This window comes from Watersipora subatra, chromosome 3, assembly GCF_963576615.1.
Source record: "Watersipora subatra chromosome 3, tzWatSuba1.1, whole genome shotgun sequence".
Lineage (NCBI taxonomy): Eukaryota > Metazoa > Bryozoa > Gymnolaemata > Cheilostomatida > Watersiporidae > Watersipora > Watersipora subatra.
The window spans coordinates 29,410,333-29,432,597 of NC_088710.1; the positions used below are offsets into that span (position 1 = coordinate 29,410,333).

Sequence of the window (22,265 nt, forward strand, 5' to 3'; positions counted from 1 at the left end):
TATCTGCTGCCTATTCTACCAGTGTCAGCTTTTTGTCAATCGGTGTTTTTGTTTTTAAAGTTGAGCCACTTGTAATAGCCTGTGATGGCACTCCTAAAGATAAAAAACAAGGGGAACTAGGTTAAACAGCTGTTATTCTCATACAATAGGAAGATGAAGTGTAAAATGCTTTCATACAACATCTGGTGAATTATGTTGTAATATTTTAGGACCAATTCCACCACACTCGCTTTGATTTTATTTTTTCCCGCTAGACCAGTTTATTCACAAGTGTTTCTTCTATTAAAACTTTTGATCTTTCTATTTTTTGTATTTCAGGCATTCATGAAGTGTCAAGATCTGCTGATGGCTGTCCAGGGCTGTGGTAGAAACTTCTGTCATAAATTAATTAATCATCGTTCATCAAAGGTCTCCTAGAGAAATTTTTGTACCAAACAGAAAAAAACAAATTTATGCATCTGATTAGTGATGCACAGTAATCCAGTGCCTACCGAAGAGCAGACTATGTAACCACAAATGTTCTCTGATCCTACAGATGATTCCCAAGTGATCAGTGGTCACTCCTGATTTTAGGGGCTTGGAAAAAACCAACTAGTAGTAGGGTAAGTGAGGAATAACAGAATACTGAATATCAACACATGGAGTTTTCACCTTGTCGTATCCTGAAACAAGTTATATATGTTTTAATATAAGCTGGTCTATGTCTATTCTATATACTCAAAGCCTCATCACAGCTGTTTATCATGATATTGAGGTTTTGGTGTTTTGTAAATCAATCCAATTTCTCGTTTTACCAACATAGTGTGGGTAAAGTGAGATATTTTGTATCCTATTTTACCAAATACTCTTAGTCTATAAATTTTATGTGTAAAAAGAAAATAAATAAATAAATTTTTTTAAATCCTATTCCATCTGCAGCTTAAACACTGAAAAGATTGTGGAAGTTGTTACAGGCTGTAAAACAGATAATCTGAGACTTAGTAACTAGTTACATGACCTTTGGGTTTTGCACGAAATTTTGAAAAACATGAAAAACTGACCTCAAATTTACTGATAATGAGAAAATGAAATATGAACCTTGACATTCAGTTAGCATAGGTCACTGGTATTCCCTCTGTTTAAATTAGGAGTTGCCACCAATGTCCTATATAAATAGTATTGTCTCGTTCCATTTCACTTCAACATCCTGTTATACTCCCTTTACCGATCTATACACTTGCAAAACTAAACATTTGTAAAACAGACATTTTTGTAAAAGGAAACAAATTTGTCAACTTTTGTCTAAAAAGATATGTTTTTTGTACACAAAATTCTCTAAATAATGCTGCAAACATATATGAGTGAAAAATATGGCGATACAATTGACCATGCAAATAATGAAGTATTGTGTGTTACTAAAGTTTTATCACTCTCAAGTACTTCACAGCCATCAAGTATAACTTAAGGATATATGTTGAACTCAGTTAAAACCGTTGATCTGCAGCAGACATCATTTATATCTATCCTAAGGTATATTTTATTTATTATTTGTGTTGTCAGTATTAAACAAAATTAGCTAGTACAATACACATCAGAGTATACTTGAAAAGAGAAACTTCCACATTAGTTTAATAGAGGTTGGTATAGGTGTAGGTTGGAAGCACTGACATTGTGTGCTCTAAGTTTATCTGTTTTGATAAAATAGAGTGTTTACATACCAAACTTTAACTTTTTATTGTAATTACTTCTGCAGATGATCTAGGGTAAACAGCTGTCAGAACTGATTGAATGCTTTTGCTAGTAAAATGAGTGAACCAGTAAAACGTGTATTGTGTAATATTTTACCCAGATAACAATGTAAAAACATATTACTTGACCCAATTTTCCATAAACGGAAGCTGATTGTCTCCAAAAGTATAAAAGCAGCTAAACATGAAGATAAGTCATCAGAAGGTGCTGCTGTCCAAGGCAAGTGTTCTATATATACAACTAGTCATTAATTCTGCTTATCAGAGTAGATTTTTTAATTCAAAAATCTATACACAAATATTGTTAGAAAGCATCAAAATTTTATGCTCACAAAAATAACTTTTTTGTATGAAATTGGTTTTAGCGCAAATTTTCAAAACTTTTTTCGTGCTGATACAAATGGAAAAAAAACATCAAATCAGATTCTTAATACTAAAACAATGAAAATGAAAACAGGCTTGTTCAGCTTACAGTTGAACGATGCCATTGTAATTCATCACTTACATTATTATATTTAAGCTTTTAGGTTAGTTTAAAAAGTTGAAATTATTCAATTAAATAATTATACAATTATAAAAAATTATATGTAAGAAAAATAGTTCTGGTTAAAAGCATTAGAGGGACATTTTGTAATAAAATATTATATAGGCGCTTGCTTGTCTGGTATCCCCCATTATTATTATGTTATCATTAAAATTTCACAAATAATATGGCTAGCAGTAAATGCAGCGCTCTGAGTAAAGTTTATTATTTGAGGTCTTTGATTTATAAGTTTTGTATGCTAATTTTAGAGTACATAATGGAAAAAGGCTATGTAGCCAAGCAACAGAAGCGTAATGATGTCATCCAGATATTGACTGCTGTTATAGCAATATCTGCTCTGGTTGTCTCTGTCTACTCTCAAATAAGTTACCAGTGGTTACAGAAGGAAGTTGATCATTTAACCAGTAGACTAGATCAGCTAGAAGGACATGGAATACAGGTGAGAAGTAATCAAGTATGTACGGTAGATTAATTACAATTGACTTTACCAATAGTCATTACTACCGGAGTATATTCTGAACTGGTACAAGTAGGAGTGTACAGCAAAGCCTAATTACTTTTATTTTGTTATAACACTGTGAATGGTCTCTTGAGAGTTTGTTCTTATTTGAAAATTTGTTTTTTTCAACATATTTGAATGTCTTAAAGTGCAGGTACCTATGAATGACTGAGGACTTGCAACTCTATATAAGACCATTATAATAATGATGCATGTTCAAAGTACATTGTGTATAAGATGTACAGGTACAATGGACTTGAAACATGTAATTATGCTTAGTATAGATTCTTTTTCAGCATAAATCTTAATTTATAGAGAAAAAGTCAGGAAATGATGTCGCATCAAATGCTAAATATTTAATCAAAAGATGAATGAATTTGAACTGTTCACTTATTGGATGAGAAGCTGTTTCAGACACAGAGGTTTATAGGATTGTGATATTTAAAAACTTTATATCTAGGTGTCAATGATGTCTCCAACCGATATGGAACATACCATAGAGAAAAGATCAGCAGAAGATGAGGATATCTATGATGCTTTACTAGGTGATTTATCACCAGGTAACTTAGCAAAATCCTGCAATCACTATAGCAATGTTTTAATACATCTTTCATGTGCAGTTTTCATATCAAAGCAATAGATTTAACAAGAACGTTATCAACTTGCTAGCTTCATGCAATATATAGAACCACACCCTACAGTATTTTAATAGTGGATTTTGTTCAGTCAGCCAACTCTACACCAAATTTTGAAAAGAAAGTTGTTTTTTCAATGCACTAATAACATGAAAAGATAACTCTCAATTGCTTGATAAGAATTATGGAGACACGCATCAAAGGAATTATCAAATGACCTTGATATATTATGAACCGATGAGCTGAAACTACTTTGGGCCTATCAGCTTGACAAATTTGTTACACGCTTCATGTGCTGATAATATTGGTTAGCCATAAAAATTTAAACTTTAGTTTAGCTTAACTCCTTTACAGGTGGTGCGACATTAATGTCGTTTTGCGATATCGATCCTAGTGGGTGGTGCGACATTAATGTCGTTTTGCGATATCGATCCTAGTGGGTGGTGCAACATTAATGTCGATATCGTACGCACTATGTATTAAGACTTACCACTGGTCTGTGTTCATTTTTCTATTCAATTAAATACTTTATCAAGTAAAAGAACACATGTGAGGACTTGAATAACTACATTTTAGACATGTATCTCTTCATTTCAACTTGTTTTGGGGCGATCGTTATCAAACGTCCTTCAATGTTTTTTTTTTACTCAGTAAGATACTAAGCCTTTTTCCCCAAATCGAATTTTATGCTTTTATGTGAACAAAAGAACTTGCTATTGGTCTGTGTTCGTTTTTCTATCAAATTAAATACTTTTAAAGTAAAAGAACGCATGTGAGGACTGGAATAACTGCATTTTAGACATGTATCTTTTCATTTCAACTCGTTTTGGGCGATCGTTATCAATATCGATATGTTTTTTTTGCTCAGTAAGATACTAAGCCTTTTTCCCCCCGAAATGGGAATTCGTTAAGAGCAACACTCCGAGGCAGTTCAATTAGAAGTTTTACGAGGTTTCACGGTACATTGTATATCACTCTATCACTCACGCTTTTTGAATGGATACTTATTGAATGTACATGTATTCCGTGTTTAGGCCAAACGATGAATAGTTTTTTTTTCAGCTAAGACAACGTATACGTTCAATTACAACAATTTTTACAACAATTCAACACGGAATCAACGTCGGAATGTTGAATGTTTGAAACGTCTTAAAATTGTTGTAATTGAACGTATACGTTGTATTAGCTAAAAAAAACTATTCATCGTTTGACCTAAACACAGAATACATGTACATTCAATAAGTATCCATTCAAAAAGCGTGAGTAATAGAGTGATATACAATGTAGCGTGAAACCTCGTAAAACTTCTAATTGAACTGCCTCGGAGTGTTGTTCTTAACAAATCCCCCCGAAATGATTTTTATGCTTTACGATCGGTGTCGATGCCCTTTCTTTGTGCTTTTTTTACTTAGTGAGATCCAAGCATTGATCTTTTGAGAACACAAAAAACATTTTATAATCATGGCTTCATCTTCTCAACGACCTGCTAGATCAACTCGAAAGGCCCAGTTTGTTTTGGCAGATTCTATAGTTGATGACTCAGACAATGACTCAAATTTTTTCTGATGTCAATCTAATGGATTTTGATATAAGTGATTAGTCTAGTGATGACGATGCTTCTGTTGTCACTTATCACAATTAGACGATATGGACTATAGACAACAAATAGACTGTATGGACTATGGATATGTGCTATGGACTAAGTCTAAACAGTGGCTAATATGCATTACAAAGTGTGGTTCTACTTGTAAAATGCTTTATTTGTAATATAAATACAGAATATGTATTATTCAACAATATAACATTATCGCAACAACAATCAAATTTTTCAAATTTCTTAAAAATTTACATGTGTAAGGGTAGTTTAAATAGCTCAAGTAGGCACAAAGGGTGTAAAACTGTTTGTACAATGCCTTGTTATATGATACAAACCTATCATACAACCATAGTTTAGCAAAAAATATCATTTAAATAAAGTTTCAAAATTTTCATATTTTTGAAAAATTAATTCACTCAAGACGAGCTGAAATAGGCTCAAAAACTCACCTGCGAAAGGGTTAAGTTTAACTATAAAACTTAAATAAGAATTTAAACTTGACTGGCATGATCAGTGTTGGTGGAGAGAATACAACTCCTCAATACAAATAAACTTCAAAACAGTCAGTAGCAGGCGTGTTAAATAAACAGAGACTTACTATTTATTAAGACTTGATTATGTCATGATAGGTTGAATCAGAGTTAGATATACAGTGAGTATTAAATGTATACACGTTAGTGATGTCATTAGAGTTACTTATGAACTTGTTTTCATATCTAATAAAATATTGTTGACAGACAGAAGAGAAATGTTTGGAAACTTGAAATTTATCTTCTAGTTATCGCAATGTTGATGTATTCTGTATTGATTAAAAACTCACTAGAAACTCCTGAAAGTTTTAACAACCTGTGCTCATGACAAACTTCAGCATCAAAAAGGAAACAAAAACCTTTGTTGCATATTTTACCAACAGGACTACTGCCATTTTTAAGAGGACCTCCTGGAAGAGATGGAAGGGATGGTAGAGATGGTAGAGATTGTGAAGAGTCAGATCTGACAGAACTGAGAATGAAGATTGGAAATTTGGTAAACCAGACCAAGTCTGTTGTAACGCTACCATCTGACAGACACTCTGATAAGGGTATGTTTTCGATATTTAGCAAGTTGAGCGCAGTCGTGAAAAAACATGATGTCAATGAAAAAGAAAACAGTTCATATTAGTTTTGAGTAAAGTATTTACATAGTAAAAATGAGTATTGCACCACAAAGCTTTATATTATTTCTTGAGATAAGAAACATGAATATTATTTTCAGAAGAACTCCTACAAGAGTTTAACCAAACAGTTGCTCATGGATTGCTGAGTCGCCTCCAAAGTAACAACAGAAAGTTGGAAGAAATTGAAGAAAAACTGCAAGTAGATGAGGAAAGGTGTCAATCCTCTTCAGCTGGTTAGTTGAGTCTCTTTTTTGCAGTACACTGTAAAATGTTACGTAGAAAGCTGAAGAGTTGATATCAAGAAGAATTTTAAGTTACTAAAACTATTATTCTGAAAGCAACAGAAAGTTTGCTCATGGTAGATCTAATAGGTGATCTATGGTAAATTACATATAAATTCTTTACTTCTTATTTTGTACAAAACATTTAAGTACTAACCGGAAAAGTATGAGACTTGGATCTGTGATAATAAAAAATGGAAAACTAGACCTTACTTTTATGAAAATCGAAATCTTTTAACATGAAACTTGATCATTTTGTAGGTGACATACAGCCAGCTTGTGGAGGAGGAAGTTCATACATCAGATGGGGCAGAAAATCGTGTGGTAACTCCTCAGAGCTCCTCTACACAGGTTGGTTACAAAAAATATCTACTACCTTCTAGTTTCTTGCAGCTAACTTTATCAAACAGAAAAGATGACTTGCCATTCATTTAAATTATCATAAGTTGTCATTAGAATATATTGTTTGTGTATCTACGTAGTTCTTTCAATGACTGAATGATATGGCTTTTATTTAAAATTTATTTTCATTGTTGTATACTACAGGGCTGGCAGCAGGGCAATACTATAATCATGAAGGAGGTTCATCCGAGTATACATGTCTCCCTTCAGAGCCAGAGTATAACTCATATTCAGCAGGCGACCATGGTAATTACATATATGGAGCAGAATACCAGACCGAATCTGATATATTTCCTAATCGTATGCGTAACCAGAATGTACCTTGTACCAGATGCTACCTTCCTAGCAGATCTACAACTATTATGATACCTGCTAAAAGAACGTGTCCATCATCTTGGAATAAGGTGAAGTTCTATATATCCTCCCATATAAGCTTGTCTTGGATATTAGGCTGATATTAGAAAAGACAGTTTCAAAACAGTGATTGTGTTTTAAAAATTTGGTTGTTTCCTGTGTCCTATTACATAATGCATATAAGCTGTCACATGTGCATTAGCAACAAAGTAATTAATTTGCTAGCTTCGTACACAAAATAGAATAGCTCTATACGGTATTTTTGTAGCAAATTTTCTCCAATGCTCAATTTGACACAACATGTTTTTTAGCTCAAATGCTATTATCATCATAGTACCATGATAAAAAAGAAGTTGTTTTCTCAATTTTATTCCAAACAAATAGATAACTTTCAATTGAATGATAAGATACAGATGAAAAAGAAAATAGACCGAGATTTGCATTAATATAAATAAAAATACGTAATTAAGTTAGTAAATATAGAAATTTGAGTAATAATTAAATATAAAAACTAAGCTGATTTTGATTTAGGAGTACGAAGGATATCTGATGTCAGGACAACGCAGTCACAAAAGAGCGTATAACTATGTCTGTATGGACAAAGAACCAGAAGCCTTAACTGGATCACACACCAATCTAGATGGAGCGTTGTTCTACTTTGTTCAAGGAAGCTGTCGCTACCTTGGAACCTGCCCACCTTACATAGATGGAACAGAACTAGCTTGTGTTGTTTGTTCTAAATAGCATTCTTCATGCGCACTGAGTTTATGAGTTAACTAATAGTGACAGTGAACATTTATTGATTTAATAGTTTCCTAACCTCACTAGCTGCTTATATAACTTGTTATGCTGATTGAAGATGCCAATGACATAATCTGAAGCCCCAAATATTTCTTTCTAATATTAATGTCTCTCATTTAACCCAAGATATTTACCCATGATCCAAACAAAATAATGATATAGTTAAAGTATAGTAATATTTACCAAACGCACAATATAGCAATATAAAGAAGACTTTTGGATACATAAAGCGCTGACTCTTTATTAAAGTAGAATCTGACAGAATATTTTAGAAGTTGAGTATCTTTGATTCAACAATATGCAAATTGGTCTCTAAGTTTCCTGTATTACTAGTATATCACCTAATTTGATACCTTTCGGGAAAAATATAATTGTACGTGTCAACATTCAACCTTGCTGATGTTTCTGTTGTCTTACAGTTGATACACTTGTTGCTTGCTTTAGCTGAGTTATGTGACACTCTGTTAGCCAGGAAGAACTGCTCCGAAACTTAATTCAGTGTACTTAAATGACCTCTCATACAAAGTAACATGATGTCTAATTCTGCAACAACAATCAGATACAGAGCTAAATGACTATACTAAATGATGAAAAAAATAAAAAACATCAAGGAAACGCACTCTAAAAGTACATCAATAGGCAATAAGACATTATAAGGTAGAAGTGAGTAATTGATGAACACTTAATGCTCTTGCACAGCAAAGCTTCTGTGTGAAAGCATCGATAAAATAGGCACATGCAACTTTCTTTTTACTGTGATTACTTCTACCTTGTACATTTAGACTAAAGAGCAAGTCTTGAAAAACTCGTGAGTGAGTAGCCATTGATATGGCAACCCAGCAAGCCTGGAGTGCAAAAGTTACGAACCGTCTGACCAACTTATTGAAACAGACTGTGATGTTTCCAAGGACCTCATTATTGTCTTATCAATTGTAAGCACTTCAATAGGCATGTACCAAGGACATGGAGTATTCCATTTGACGAATATGTTTTGATGAGTTTTCTTTGACTTTTTTCCCTTAGCCTGCAAAGGATGAACCTGCATTGAAGCTAGAGAAACCGTGCAAACCTATGAGACACAGTGGTAGGCTATCTCCGAGCTTAGTAGCCATTGCATTGATATCTAGTAGCCACTTCTCGTCTCTCTGTCCAATAAGAAAAATGAAGTCGGCAATTAATATTCTTGCCATGGGCAAGTGCCATGATAGCAACACCTATTTCAAAAGATTTGATCACCGCCTGTGAATAGTCATCAGCAGCATAAGATGCATGCAGCACGAGACGCGTGTCTGTCTCTTTGTAATCGCAAGCCAATGTAGGCTCCACTATAGCGGTGAATTGAGCATAAGGGTTAATATTAAGCCGCTAGCATGATCTTGTTGTTATGGTGTAGAGTATTAGAGTATCATGCTTGACTGTAGTCTTCTAGTGTGAAACAATGAATGCAAATATATTTTCCTTGTTGATTCCAGACTTTACAGAGGCTTTTCAGTTTGATATCTTCACAGCTTTACTACTAAAATGAAGATTGCTTTGTAGTTTCTTATCACCTGTTGCTTCATTCACTCATCTTGATTCTATTCTTGCAATAGTTGTCGATTCCAAAATCCACACAAGCAGCCTTGTACTTCTGAGCATGTGCAATAAGCACATCAAGAATCATATCAGAAAGTTGGTGGAATGTTGAAGGAATGGCACTGGCAGGCTGGCAAGGATGGCCCCACATCCTCAATAGCTTGGAGTCACTGCATTTATGGTAGTTTGATCATGTTTGCCATAGATATAGATTGGTCCTCTGAGAAGGTTTCTAACTCAGTAACCTTCTGGTAACCTGAGCTGTAACATCCAAAAACTACAGTTAGAGGCACAGCTGTCTACTTGTCCCTTAACATAAAAAGTTCCAAAGTACCATAGGTAAGTGGTAAACAATCTTCTTAATTGATTCTGTCCTGCAAGATTGATCAACATTTACAGCACATATGCAGTCGTGTATTGAGCATGACACAGATATACTCGTCATAACCCTTATTATGAGAGATCATTTCTAAAGCAACCACATCTTGATCAAAGCTCTATGAAGTACATGTTCTTTCTGTTTGATGGTAGCAGCATTCTTCAATCCATCTACATATGTAGGCAGGTGCACCGCTCACAAAATTAGCAAGTTGTTTACGCGAAACCATGCTTGAACATATTGATAGGAGTTTAAATAAGTTTTGGGAGGCTATAGTTGCTTGTAGGGCGGTATGAGGCCAATCATTAGCACTGTACCAGTACAAGTTGGACTGCAAAACAATACAGGGCGCTGCTTATCAATTACATAATCATAATCAAAGCAACTGAAAAAAGCATACCTGGAATTGATTTACAGGATAGATGAACATACCAGCAGTCACTGTTTTGGCCACATGAAGAACTGCTTTGCAAGTAGTTGATTTGTGTGAGTAGTACCGCACCTTCTTTTCACAAATCAGGCATGCATGTTTATGTCTAGGTCTTGATGCAGATAAGTGGACAGCAGAATTTGATCTTGTGATTTTATTTGGTGGTTCATCTTCATCTTGACCAGGTGTATCATGAGTAGCAGGTTTCCGACTCTCTTCATGTGGCTTACTGAATGTCAAGACAATATTTTTCAAACTGAATACAAGCATGTTGATCAGTAGTCACCTCTACCGGTTTGTACAGCTTACAATTTCAGCATTCCTTCTATCCTAATAATGATTAATTATTATGTAATTAAATTACATAATAATTATGTTATAGAATAATTTTAAGTCACATTATCTCACTTTAAATGTTTGAGCTGCAATGTATCACAAGTCTAAAAAAATACTCACCTCATTGCGTTTTTTCCTAGCAAGCTCAATCTTGCTGTTGTTACCATGCTGTCCCTGATAGCATGCTAAGTGAATCGGAGAGCTCTTGCAGACAAGTTGAAGGCATACACCATTGAAAACCTTTCAAGCTTTTTAAAAAGAGTTTTTCCAGTTTTCTAAAAGGTGATTAAGCGTTTGACTTGTGCGCTTAGTCAATGTTTATCACATTAATTCTTGAGAACCATTCACTAGACTACACAGGCCATGTCAAAGCACAAACTATGAAAGCATGACAAGAAAATAAATTACAGTAGAGGATGCTTTGACCTTAACCTTTATATTAATAGGACGAACTATGACTCACTCTGTGAAGAGCCAATTACATTTCAGTGTGAAATGATACAACTCCTTAAAATCTACTAAACCTACAATGGGAAAACTCTCCTACTAGTGGGAATGGTAGACATGGCAACTCATTGGATATAAATTCTATGCTATCAAATCTATATAATAAGTGCAAAAAATTGCCACTGAAAAGAGGTGCCAAAGGAAAGGCAAGATAAACTGCCTTAGCACCATGGCCTACTAATTAATCACAATCAAAAGACAAGTAAATGTTGTCAATCATTTTGACTACAGCTAAAGATAAATGCACTTTTATAACTAAAACATACAGACCAGGAGTAGAAACTATTTTCACACGCGCACACACACATGCGACCAGTAAATGATGTGGTAGTATCAATGAGTAAGTTGGTGGTAGTATCATAGTGTTTGCTTTAATACTGTTTACTAAAACCTTTAATAGGTATTCTCATAATTTCATTAATTAAAAACAATATTGTTACATATGATTCACTGTTAAAGTTAAAACTGAAGCGCTCTACGTTAAGCTATTTTTAATGAACAGCAAAAAAAGTTGTCAGATTCCTGAAATTGCCAGCTAGAGTGGTAAAACACACATGTGCATTATACCTGTCTGTTCACATCCATAAAAAACCTTAGAGCTATCTCTTTTTATGGCGGATAATTCTAGTTATCTGGTAAATTCGAAGTAGCAAACAGCCGCTTCCTTGGTTAAAAAATTATTAGGCATTCCAGGTTATAGCTCTATTGTGACAATTTTATGCTATTAATAGAAGCGCATGGTCAATAAATCAAGTAGAAAGTCTATGAGCAATTGATACACATGAAAGCATGTTATCGCAGTATTATTGACAAAATTTATTTTAATTGTATTACTGCTCAACTGCCTAGTTACTGGAGTATCTTAGGCCCACAGCTTTTTACTAGTTTTTTTAATTTTTACTAGTCAGTAATCTGAGAGCGTCACTTTTGCAACATTGCTAAAGTGCTTAGTTTCAAGTAAGCGAACATATTACTGCTGCAGATTTCATGAGACGCTCGGTCCTTTCATGCAAACATATATGAAAGGTTTTATAAAGGCTCCAAAGGCTTTAAATTACTACATTTCCCTTCGCAAAAGTCTTTTAAATGTCGTTATGTTATCGAAGATGCAGGCCCGTATTCCCTGGGGCGGCTGGCCAGCTGAGCTGCCCCAACTTTTTAGAAATTTTTGGCAGCTAAGTACAGTCAAACTCGGATAACTCGCCCTCGGATAAAATGTAAAATTTTATCACGAATATTTGGTCAACTCCAACGGATTTGTTTGGTCCGTTCCCACACAATGATAAATTGCTTTAGATAACTCGACCTCAACATCATTAACTCGAACAGTTATTTGCCCAACGGCTACGGGAACTTTTTTCATTGCTGTAGAAATAACTTTATTCCAAGCCATAGAGATAAACATCAACTTTTAATAGTTCTTGGGCGTCGTTATTATCATCATTGGCAAAATATTCTTGTTAACGACTTTTATAAAAATTTGCAAAAGGTCACGTTTTAACAAACATCCGCTTGGCAATGGCCCAACAAAAGCATAAAAACCTTCGAATGAACTTAAAATAAAATCGGCAAAATTGATCTTTGTTGAAACGCTCAAAAGAAAAAAATGTCTTTTTTCTGAGCGTTTCAACTGTGGTCAAGTTTAGCCTATTTTGATCCAAAAACGTCCTGGCAGTCACATCACCTAAAACAAACAAATCACAAATAATAGAAAAAATGTTTATACTTTCCGATAAAATTTTTTAAAACTTTAAATGAGATGCCCGGTTGAGGCCCTGCATGCAAAATACCTGTTGGGGGGAGGCTGACACCGCCCCCTCCAAACCCCCAGATGCTCATAACTAGTCGCCTAACATTAGCCGCCCCAACTTGCAACCAGGGAATACAGGCCTGCGAAGATGTGTTTGGCCACTGACCAACATTAAAGTTAAGCAACAATGGTATTTTCACTGTAATCAATATCACTATTCAGTAAGTTATAATTATATATATAAATCTCAAAGTTTTTGTGTGATTCTGTGTGTCGAGCTTTAGTTGTTAAAATTTAGGAATGAAATATCCATTTTACGTTGGATTTGATGTCAGAACCTCCTGCTAGGCAAATATCTTACCAATTAGGCTACGCAAGATTAATGGATTCATTGGGCGATATATGCCGGGCATTCCGCTAATATATATATATATAATATATACTATATATATGTATATATATACTATATATATAATACAGATATATGCTACTGTATATATATATATATATATACTATATAATGTCATATATACTACATATTGTATAGTATATACAAATATATATAAAATGTGATGTTCTGTAGATAAGTCCAGTTATAGCGATAAAGTTTTAGTAAGGAAAAATTGGTGTCGCAAAGGATTTGAACACAGAATGATTGCCAAGCGTACTTTACCACAAGACTATGATTCTCAGCCATATTTTCTACAGTAGTTTTACCGCTCTTGCAGAATACAAGCTAAATTTTGCTATTAATTAGTATAACCTTTTGCGTTTATATTTTATTTTTAAAAACCCATTTCAAAAATAAATTATTCTTGTTTTGACTACTCCATCTCAACTTCAAATGTCATGTTACTTTCTAATTTCTGGTTTATCTTGAGACAAATGCTAAACTTACATAGTACTCTTGTCCGCTTCGCTGCTGTATGTTTGTACCGGCAATGAACGGTATCCATATCGTTCATCAAAACGTTGAATACACTGAGCTTCCGCCACAGCAATACACTTCTTATACACATACCTCTATATGGTCATTGTTATATCATTTCAATATATTCATAAAATTTTTTCAAACAAATAGCATAAGTGCTTTAGTTAGTTTGCCAACTGTCCTGCAGCCAAAAGAATGGTATGAGACTCACTACCTTGAACAGAATCACAGCTGTCTCTGATATAATATATGATGAGTTCTTGTCCAATTCCTACATGAATGCTGATGTTATACTAAGTGCTTGGGCAGTTAAGCATATTTGTTCTGCCTGCCCGATATTGGGAGTAGCTCACAATCTTCTGACCTCTTATTACATATATTACACACTAAAGTTTGCACAAGAGGAGTGCTTTTATAATTTAACAACGTAACGTAACGAGTATGGACAATCAATTTTGATGCTTTAGTTGACTTCTAGTTTAGCGAATGATTCATAAGCAGTGTTGTTTGTGTGCCTGTAGGTGTGTTCTGTTATTAATGTAATTATTCAATCTCGAGTAATAATTCAGTGGATTAACTTTGTTAAAAGCTCCCTTCAGGGTGCTTCCACCAAATTTATTATTTGTGAGTAAAGCTATGACAACAGCATGCATGAATGTGAAAATAAATATGGCGTTCAGTTTAAATGACAATGAAAATACGAAAATAATTTCATTGGCTACTCAAATTGAAAATCTGTGTAGAATTGGCCATTGATTGCGCAGTGCCCGATAAAGTTGCTCTCAGTACAAAGTTGATCTTGGGCTTGTTTGCTCTGTTCACACGATGTGATTCTTGGTTTCTGAGAAAGTCGGTCAGAGAATCGGTGTGAAGTCGGCTGGTGCAAACACAGCTTTAGTCTCTTACACTTAGCCCTTGGTTTTTAAGAGGAAACTTGTGGTAGGCAGAAGATCTAGCGAATATTGTTGATTGATCACTTGTTTATTTGCTTTACTAGGGCAGCTTAGCCAGTTTTAATGCTTATTAGCTGATCACAGAAGTTTAATAGAAGCTGATGAGTTTGTTCTCAAGAATGTACTTTCAGTAGAAGCATATGTCAGTTTATTTTTTGACAATTGTTTTTAGTTTTAGTTTATTATAGGTTTCATCAGGGCTGTATTGTCCAAAGAAAAAGTGGTCAGGACACTGTCAGTTAGTAGTTGCCGAAGGCCCGCCTCGGCCGAGCGGGAAAGGTCTGGGAGGGGAGCTGAAGCGCCCTCCCAGAGAAGGGGGGTTCGGGGGCCCTCCTCCGAGAAAACTTTGAGAATTAAGAGCATTTTAAAGCGTATATTGTATTATTTAAGGTGAATATCCAGGTCCTGCCAAGGTGAGTCATTTCAAGTCTTGCAAAGAGAGCTAGCTACAGAGCTACATGGTTTTGAGTTGTAACCATACATATGAATATTTACATTTATATTCATAAATATACATACATGTACATGTGTACATAGAAGATTAATTGTTATAGATTGACACTTGTCTTTTAAAATTTAAATTTAAGAGCACCTGTTTCAGTTACATAAATAAGTTTAAATAATATATTACATGCACCAGGGAAAGACAACAAATAGATTACTTGGCCTGCTTAAAACTAGCCTGTCTTGACAAACTGTTGTATTGCGGAGTTGTCCCCCGTCGAGCGGGCGAGCAACACAACGCTGTTGTGTTGCTCGCCCGCTCGACGGGGGGACAACTCCGCAAAACAACAGTTTGTCAAGACAGGCTAGCTTGAAACTTACTATGTTTAAATTATGGCCACCTAGGAATACAATGAGCAACAAACTTGGCCTGCAAACACAAACATACATGTACATGTGTACATAGAAGATTGATTGTTATAGCTAGACACTTGTCTTTTACAAAGCCCTTCTTCTGTCAATGTGTCCATGGCAGAAATCTTTTACAACTGATTCTGTATCTATTTCAACATCTTTATATATGTGTACAGTGTAATATTAGATGATTATTTAGACAGCCTGCCCCATGGTGTTCCTCATGTTTGGATTCGCTTCAAGGCAGAAAAGTATCTGTCGCCAACTGCATTGGTAGCAGGCAAAACCAATACTAGATTAGTGAGCCTCTCCACTTCATTGCTAGTTGCTAGAGGGCAACGTTGCTAGAGTGCTAGGTAATTAGTTGTTGGAAATTCCAAGTGAATGAGCTTAGACTGAAATTCTTAGTAATTAGCCGCGGAAGATCACTAAAAGGTTGGGGCTGCTCAGCTGCCCAGCCGCCTCAGGAAATACGGGCCTGTGAATTTTAGTGTCACGTAATGACTTCTACCATGTACACTGCCGATTACGTGATTTCCGAGATTTTGACAGAAGAAAAGTGCTCCGAATGGTTCCGGAGTCTCCTAATAGGACAATACAGTACTGGGCTTCGTCGATACTATCTCTGCATTTGGATTTGAGATGAATATAATAGTGTTGTGGAATGTGATCCACTGAGAGCTGAGCCTAGGGCTGAGCTAAGCCAAGCTGGGCTGTGCTCAGTCAGGCATAATAACGAGGTGAGAGTTAAGCCAGTCAGAGCCGAGCCGAGTAGAGCCAAGCCAAGCCAAGCCGAGCCGAGTAAAGCCAAGCGAAAGCCGAGCCTGGTCAAGCCTAGCCAAGCAGAATGAAAGCTGGGCCTACCCGCTATATACATGTAAGCCTGAACATTTGTGCTAGAGAGCAGAGCTGTTCTGGGCCTGTTCATTGCCTGTTACTTGATCATTCTTGTACAACTTATGAACTAAGCAGAAATATATGTATGAACTCATACACCTAGTCTTGTACTAGTGGAGGAAAGCGAAGGTCGCACAAAACCTTTAAAATAGTACAGTTTGGTGCCATACTATGTAATCAGTCAGCTATTTGAATGATGGGTTTGTTACTTAAGCAACATGTTTACTGTGTAGACGTAACTCTTTCGCTACCAAATTTATTTCTAGCTCTGCCCGAATTTATTTTTTTGTTCACACAAATGTTTACATAACATCACTAATTTTGTAATAACTTGAGAAAGAATGAAGATATCCACTTAATTCAAAGAACAGGTTGTTGAAAAGAAAGTACTTTATTAAGAAATAAAAAAATCTTAAATTAACTTAATCTAAAAACAGTAAAAACCCTTACAAACTTTACCAACAATATTTTGACAGCGGTTTCGATAGTTGTATTTTGACTGTCACCTTAATATTTGGTTACTATCACAATTTTCACATGAAATAAATGCACTAAAAAGCCAGAATCACTTGATATAGAGTTACTGGAGTACCAATGGCTAAGAATGATAGAAGCTTCTACAGCTTAAATGATCGCGGTATTACTTTTTGTCCGTGATTTTTCCGCGGTCAACTTTCTGTTTAATAATTAGTGGGCCGCTAGTGAGAGGCTTGCTGATTAATTTATATTGTTAGCAACAAGCTTGTTTTTATGGAGATCAAATTTTAGTGGTCCGTCTTAAGCGAAAACTGAATAATCATAAATAAACTAACGCACTGTCTAAAAGCTGACGTATCGGCTTCCGGCCACAAAGAGAAGGTAACCCACGCCGATACATCATCTTGCGGTAGTGAAAGAGTTAAGTAGGAGTTTGTGGTTGTACCATGAGCAACATTCTGACATAAAATAGTTACCGACAAAGCTGGTGAAAATCTGAAGGCTTTAATTTTAAGGATATAAACTATATAATAGCTGCAGGTACATCACTAACTTCAGACTGCATTTCACACAAATTTCTTATATCGCGGTGAGCCTCATAATTCAATATTCTTTAATAGCAGGTGTGCTTCATGGGTATCTCTATTGGACCCTAAAATATCTGGTTACTTATGGATTGGCTTAGTTGGCTGAGCACTAATATCTTTGTCAGGTGTATTATTGTTGGCATCAAATGCTCAATTGCTAAAATATTTTGTTATTTTAAATAATTTATAATGGAAATCTATTCTCAACAACTCAAAGGCAGCTGAAGCAATTTTTTTATAATTTCACAGGTAATTGCATTATGTTTATTCATCCAAACTTATTGGCATGCAAAACTTGGTAAAAAACACTCACATCAATAATGCTTTAACTAGCAGAATGTCTCAAATTGGTAACTGACACCATTGCAAAATTTTCACTTATATTTCTGGATCAGCTTTAAAGAGGCTTTTGCTAAAAACAGCAATATATTTTTAGTGCTTTTTGGTTCCACTTAACTAGCACATGTTTATTACAATGACTGTGACTCACTTGATGGTTTATCAGCGTTTGCAGCTCAACTACATGCCACTCAGGCACTTAAATCGTGAGTCAATTTACCTTAATTTAATAATATTTTTAAAAGGTATCGCTATAAAGCAAATTGGTAAAGTGACTGATTTGAAGGTTGTCGAGAAATGTACACACATTACTCTCATGTCACTCAGACGAAGAATCTGAGACTTACCAAATATAATCAAATTTAGGATTCTTTGCAATTGTGATATGCAATCAAATCAGGCGTAAGTTTAATGAATTTAACCACACTTCAAACTTTCTATTTATCATTGAGAAATAAGTTATGTTAATAAATTTAGCTGAGCCATTGAGTCTGAGCCTTTAAAACGGTGCATAAAATTAGTATCACAGTTAATATTTAAATTACTGTTAAAATGCAAGCAATGTCAATCCAGAAGTTGTTTGAGTAATACAATAACCTTGTTTTCTATCAAATTGCAGGCTACTATAAAAAGGGGACTACTTGCTAGGCATTACAATAATTAACTAGTCCAATTTATGATAGCCCTTCTCTTACATTATCGATACAATGTATTAAACATAGGCAGTGTGAAGGCGACACTAGTTTTACTTTGTGTAAACTTTTATTCAGAGCCTTGCTCTGTACATAGTCAAGTATTTATATAGGTAATTTCATTGGAACTACGTGTATAAAACATGGCCTTCATTTGGAGGATCCACTAACTTATTTACCACGTTCGTCTGATGCAAGCAATGTTTGAAAAATGAAGCAAGTTCGGCATTAATTCCCACTACTGTTGCATCTCTGTGAGACTTGTAGATGGTCTCTACGAACAAACAATCAAAATTTAATATCAGCAGCTGTAGAGAGTAGCAACTTAAAAATTATATTGAGCTCACTCGATGCTTCTGTACAACTCATAAGCATTTTGTAGCTGGCACACCGATGCAGCATATAAGCCTGATAAATGAAGTATTTCGAAGTTGTCAAAGTGTGCGCATCTGAGGTTTTCAAGTCTGATTTTAAAAAGCATTAAACTTTAAAAAGTTTGTAAGAACTAACTCTTAATGCTGTAACAGCTGCAGTTTTATTCTAACTGAAACCAATTTATGTCTTTTATGATAGTGATTATGAAAAGAGTTCTCCCAGAGTTGAAAGAGTTTTCCCAGAGTTGAAAGAGTTCCATCATCTCAATTACAGTACAAAGCAAAATGGATGAATGGATAGTATCTAGTTATGTTAATTGATGACCACAACACTGCTATTAACTTTTCAATATGCAATCTAATTTAGTTCAAATATTAATCAAATAAAAACTCTTGACATAGTTAACCACACTTGCTGTCCACGCATTTGTAGAGGCTCAGATTCTTAAATGCCAGTCTGTTTGAATCCTTTTGTTTTTTTCCTGTTAGACTGTACTAGTTCCACAATGCATTGAAGCCAATCCTTCTCATTATTCTTTCTATCATCTCTCTGATTCCCCTTCTTCCAAATCTTGACAAATACGAATACTACAATCCGATGCTGAATAGATTTTATAGTGCTCTTGAACACTGAAAAAAATCTTTAAATTGGTTAGAAAGTAATTATCTGTTCAATTTTTATCACAATTAAATTTCATTGTTTTTAATAATCATCCTCAAAATATTGATAAAAAAACATTCATCTGTTGATGAGTCAAAATACATCAGTGCGTAGCCATTAACACCAAAGAAAATTATTTAATGGTTTACCTATGTCCTACTGAAATGAGGTCTTTTAAATGTTGACTTGCAACAAAATTCACATTACAGTTATTTGGTATCAAAAGATTTACCATGTCTTACTCTGTTGTGTTGTAGGTGCAAAATATGTGGAAATGTGATTACGAGCTCTTAAAAGCTCCAAAACAAGCGGTTAATCGCAGCCATCAGGAAAACTCTGTAGATTGGAATTCCTTTATTTCGATTGTTATTGTTATTGGTTATTGTTTTGACACGCAATGTTATCACCTGAGTTGAAGGGCCAATAAAAGGCTTAAAATAAACGTCTCGTAGCACTAGTTTATGACAAACACTTCGGGTTCTACGGGAATGCCTGTATCAAATATAGATGCTCGCAACTTTACAGTTTCATCTCACCTTAGTCTAATCATCTAGTCATAATCTGATCATGTGAGCATACTTCCTGCCAAATGGCGCGAACACTTTTTTGCAGTATTTTTCGACTATCACGAGTGACCAACAGGCTCCTCATGTTGATCAAAGGATGATATGCACTCCTTGGAGCTAGGGTAAAAAAATTAAACTAATTTTAGGCTAGGTTTTGAGATATCAGTGATCAAAGTGAAAGCATTACAATGATGATAAAATAGACTCGTAAGGACAATATACATGTACATGTACATGGTTTTATTGAATGTGTGAAGTATATTTGTGAAAATATTTCGATGAGTGAGGTTGCATGAAAGTGTAAATAGAAGCCATCGTGTTCAACTACGTCCCATTTGAGCCATTATGGAGAGGGATTCCAACCTACGGCGTTTTCTTGATGGCTGCAATTAACTGTTCATTGTTGAGCTTTTATGAGCTTGTAATCACATTTCCACATATTTTGCACTTACAACTCAGCAGAGTAAGATATAATAAAGCTTTTGATACCAATTAACTGTAATGTGAATTTTGTTGCAAGTCAACCTTTTAAAGTAGCAATTTTTTTGCTTCGCGTTAAGAACGCATCACAAGGAAATCATCTCGAAGTTACACTTTCACTATATATTTTTTAGCAACAAAATTACGTTCTATTTTATGCCCTATCATTTTTTTTCACAGAAAATGAGTTTTGTAGTGCACTTTTGTATGATCTAAACTAAGACTCTGAAATCCTGGGCCTGAAATAACTTAAAAATACGTTTCCTACCTGATTCTATGCACCAGTAAACTCAGATTCGTAGTTTCGCTATGTTTTTACGTTCTTGTAGTTTACAAAAAATTAAGAAACTGTAGTAGTTTTTTGATATAATATTTTAATGTATTTCGAAAGTTTCAAGCAATCGAACTATTTGTTTTTGCAGATATTGCAAAAATACCAATGATACTATCATCTGCGCGTTATCCGAAACATGGCTGCCGACAGGACACCAGCTTTTTTTAACTTCAGTTTTGAAGCATTGGCGAACTTTGATTTCTTTATGGGCCATTTATTGTCAACATAATTCAGTAGTTTCAAGTCGATTAGCTTATTAGTTTGAGAAGAACTGCTAAAATGCCAAAGACACTTCTTAGCAGAAAGAAATGAAAAACTGCGGTCTTCAGAACATTAGTGTCGAATGACATACTGATTGAAATTTTTGGTGATGAAAATATAAACTAGGCAAGCTAACTAAAAGCAAACTAGACAGCTTTTTCTCCTCAGCAACAAAAGCTATAAGCTAAAACTCTTTGTTTTTATTCTTCAAACTATGCACACCCTATCAGGCTGCTAAATCTCCACACTGTTACATCCCACTAATGTTCTGCACTTAATGTTTTCGGAATGTTAGCTAATATTTTTGAGCCAACATCGTGAAAGGTATGTTTGTGGAATATGATGTAATGTTCTCCCAATATTGTTGGAATTTTGTGCGAGATTATTTGTTGAGTGTTCCATAAAGGCGGAATGGCATGTTTCAACTTCATTTGAAGCCAATGTAATATTTCTATGCTTACACCCAACTATTCCAATGTAGCATTCCTGTAATATTGCTTGGGAAATCTGTTTGAAAGTAAAATGATGTTTCACAATAATGTTCCAGTTACAATGCATGTCAAGGTTACATGGAAATTTATGCCTAATCACTACAGATTAAAGTTTTTAAAACATTGCTAGGACATTCAATAACAATACTCTTTGACAGTGTTATGACAACATGAACAAAGTTCATTTCTGTAACATTTCAGCTGGAATGTTACAGGATCGCTTGATTTGTTTGTTTGAAGTTGTAGCTCTTTGATATTCAAAAACTATTTAAAGTTAAACAAATAAAAGGTTTTGTTGGTTTTTCAATACAAATAAGAAATAAGCAAAATAATGTAGAAAAGGATGCTAATTTTAAATGATCTATTTGAAGAAAAATAACTTTCAATAAAA

General features: G+C 34.7%; 1 protein-coding gene across 1 annotated transcript; it reads left to right on the plus strand.

The window, feature by feature from the left end:
• The first annotated feature begins 2,523 nt into the window (after positions 1–2,523).
• On the plus strand, positions 2,524–8,376 carry LOC137390134 (uncharacterized). Its single transcript, XM_068076403.1, has 7 exons — positions 2,524–2,710; positions 3,231–3,330; positions 5,916–6,083; positions 6,257–6,391; positions 6,701–6,790; positions 6,986–7,245; positions 7,727–8,376. The coding sequence occupies exons 1-7, from the start codon at positions 2,528–2,530 to the stop codon at positions 7,937–7,939; spliced, it is 1,149 nt and encodes a 382-aa protein (XP_067932504.1). The 5' UTR covers positions 2,524–2,527; the 3' UTR covers positions 7,940–8,376.
• The last annotated feature ends 13,889 nt before the right edge of the window (positions 8,377–22,265 follow it).

Bases quoted from the DNA above. Each gene is read 5' to 3' on its own strand.
- LOC137390134 (XM_068076403.1), top strand. From the start codon at position 2,528: ATGGAAAAAGGCTATGTAGCCAAGCAACAGAAGCGTAATGATGTCATC. The intron at 6,084-6,256 runs GTATGTTTTCGA...TATTATTTTCAG, and splicing joins TGACAGACACTCTGATAAGG to AAGAACTCCTACAAGAGTTT. The intron at 7,246-7,726 runs GTGAAGTTCTAT...ATTTTGATTTAG, and splicing joins GTCCATCATCTTGGAATAAG to GAGTACGAAGGATATCTGAT.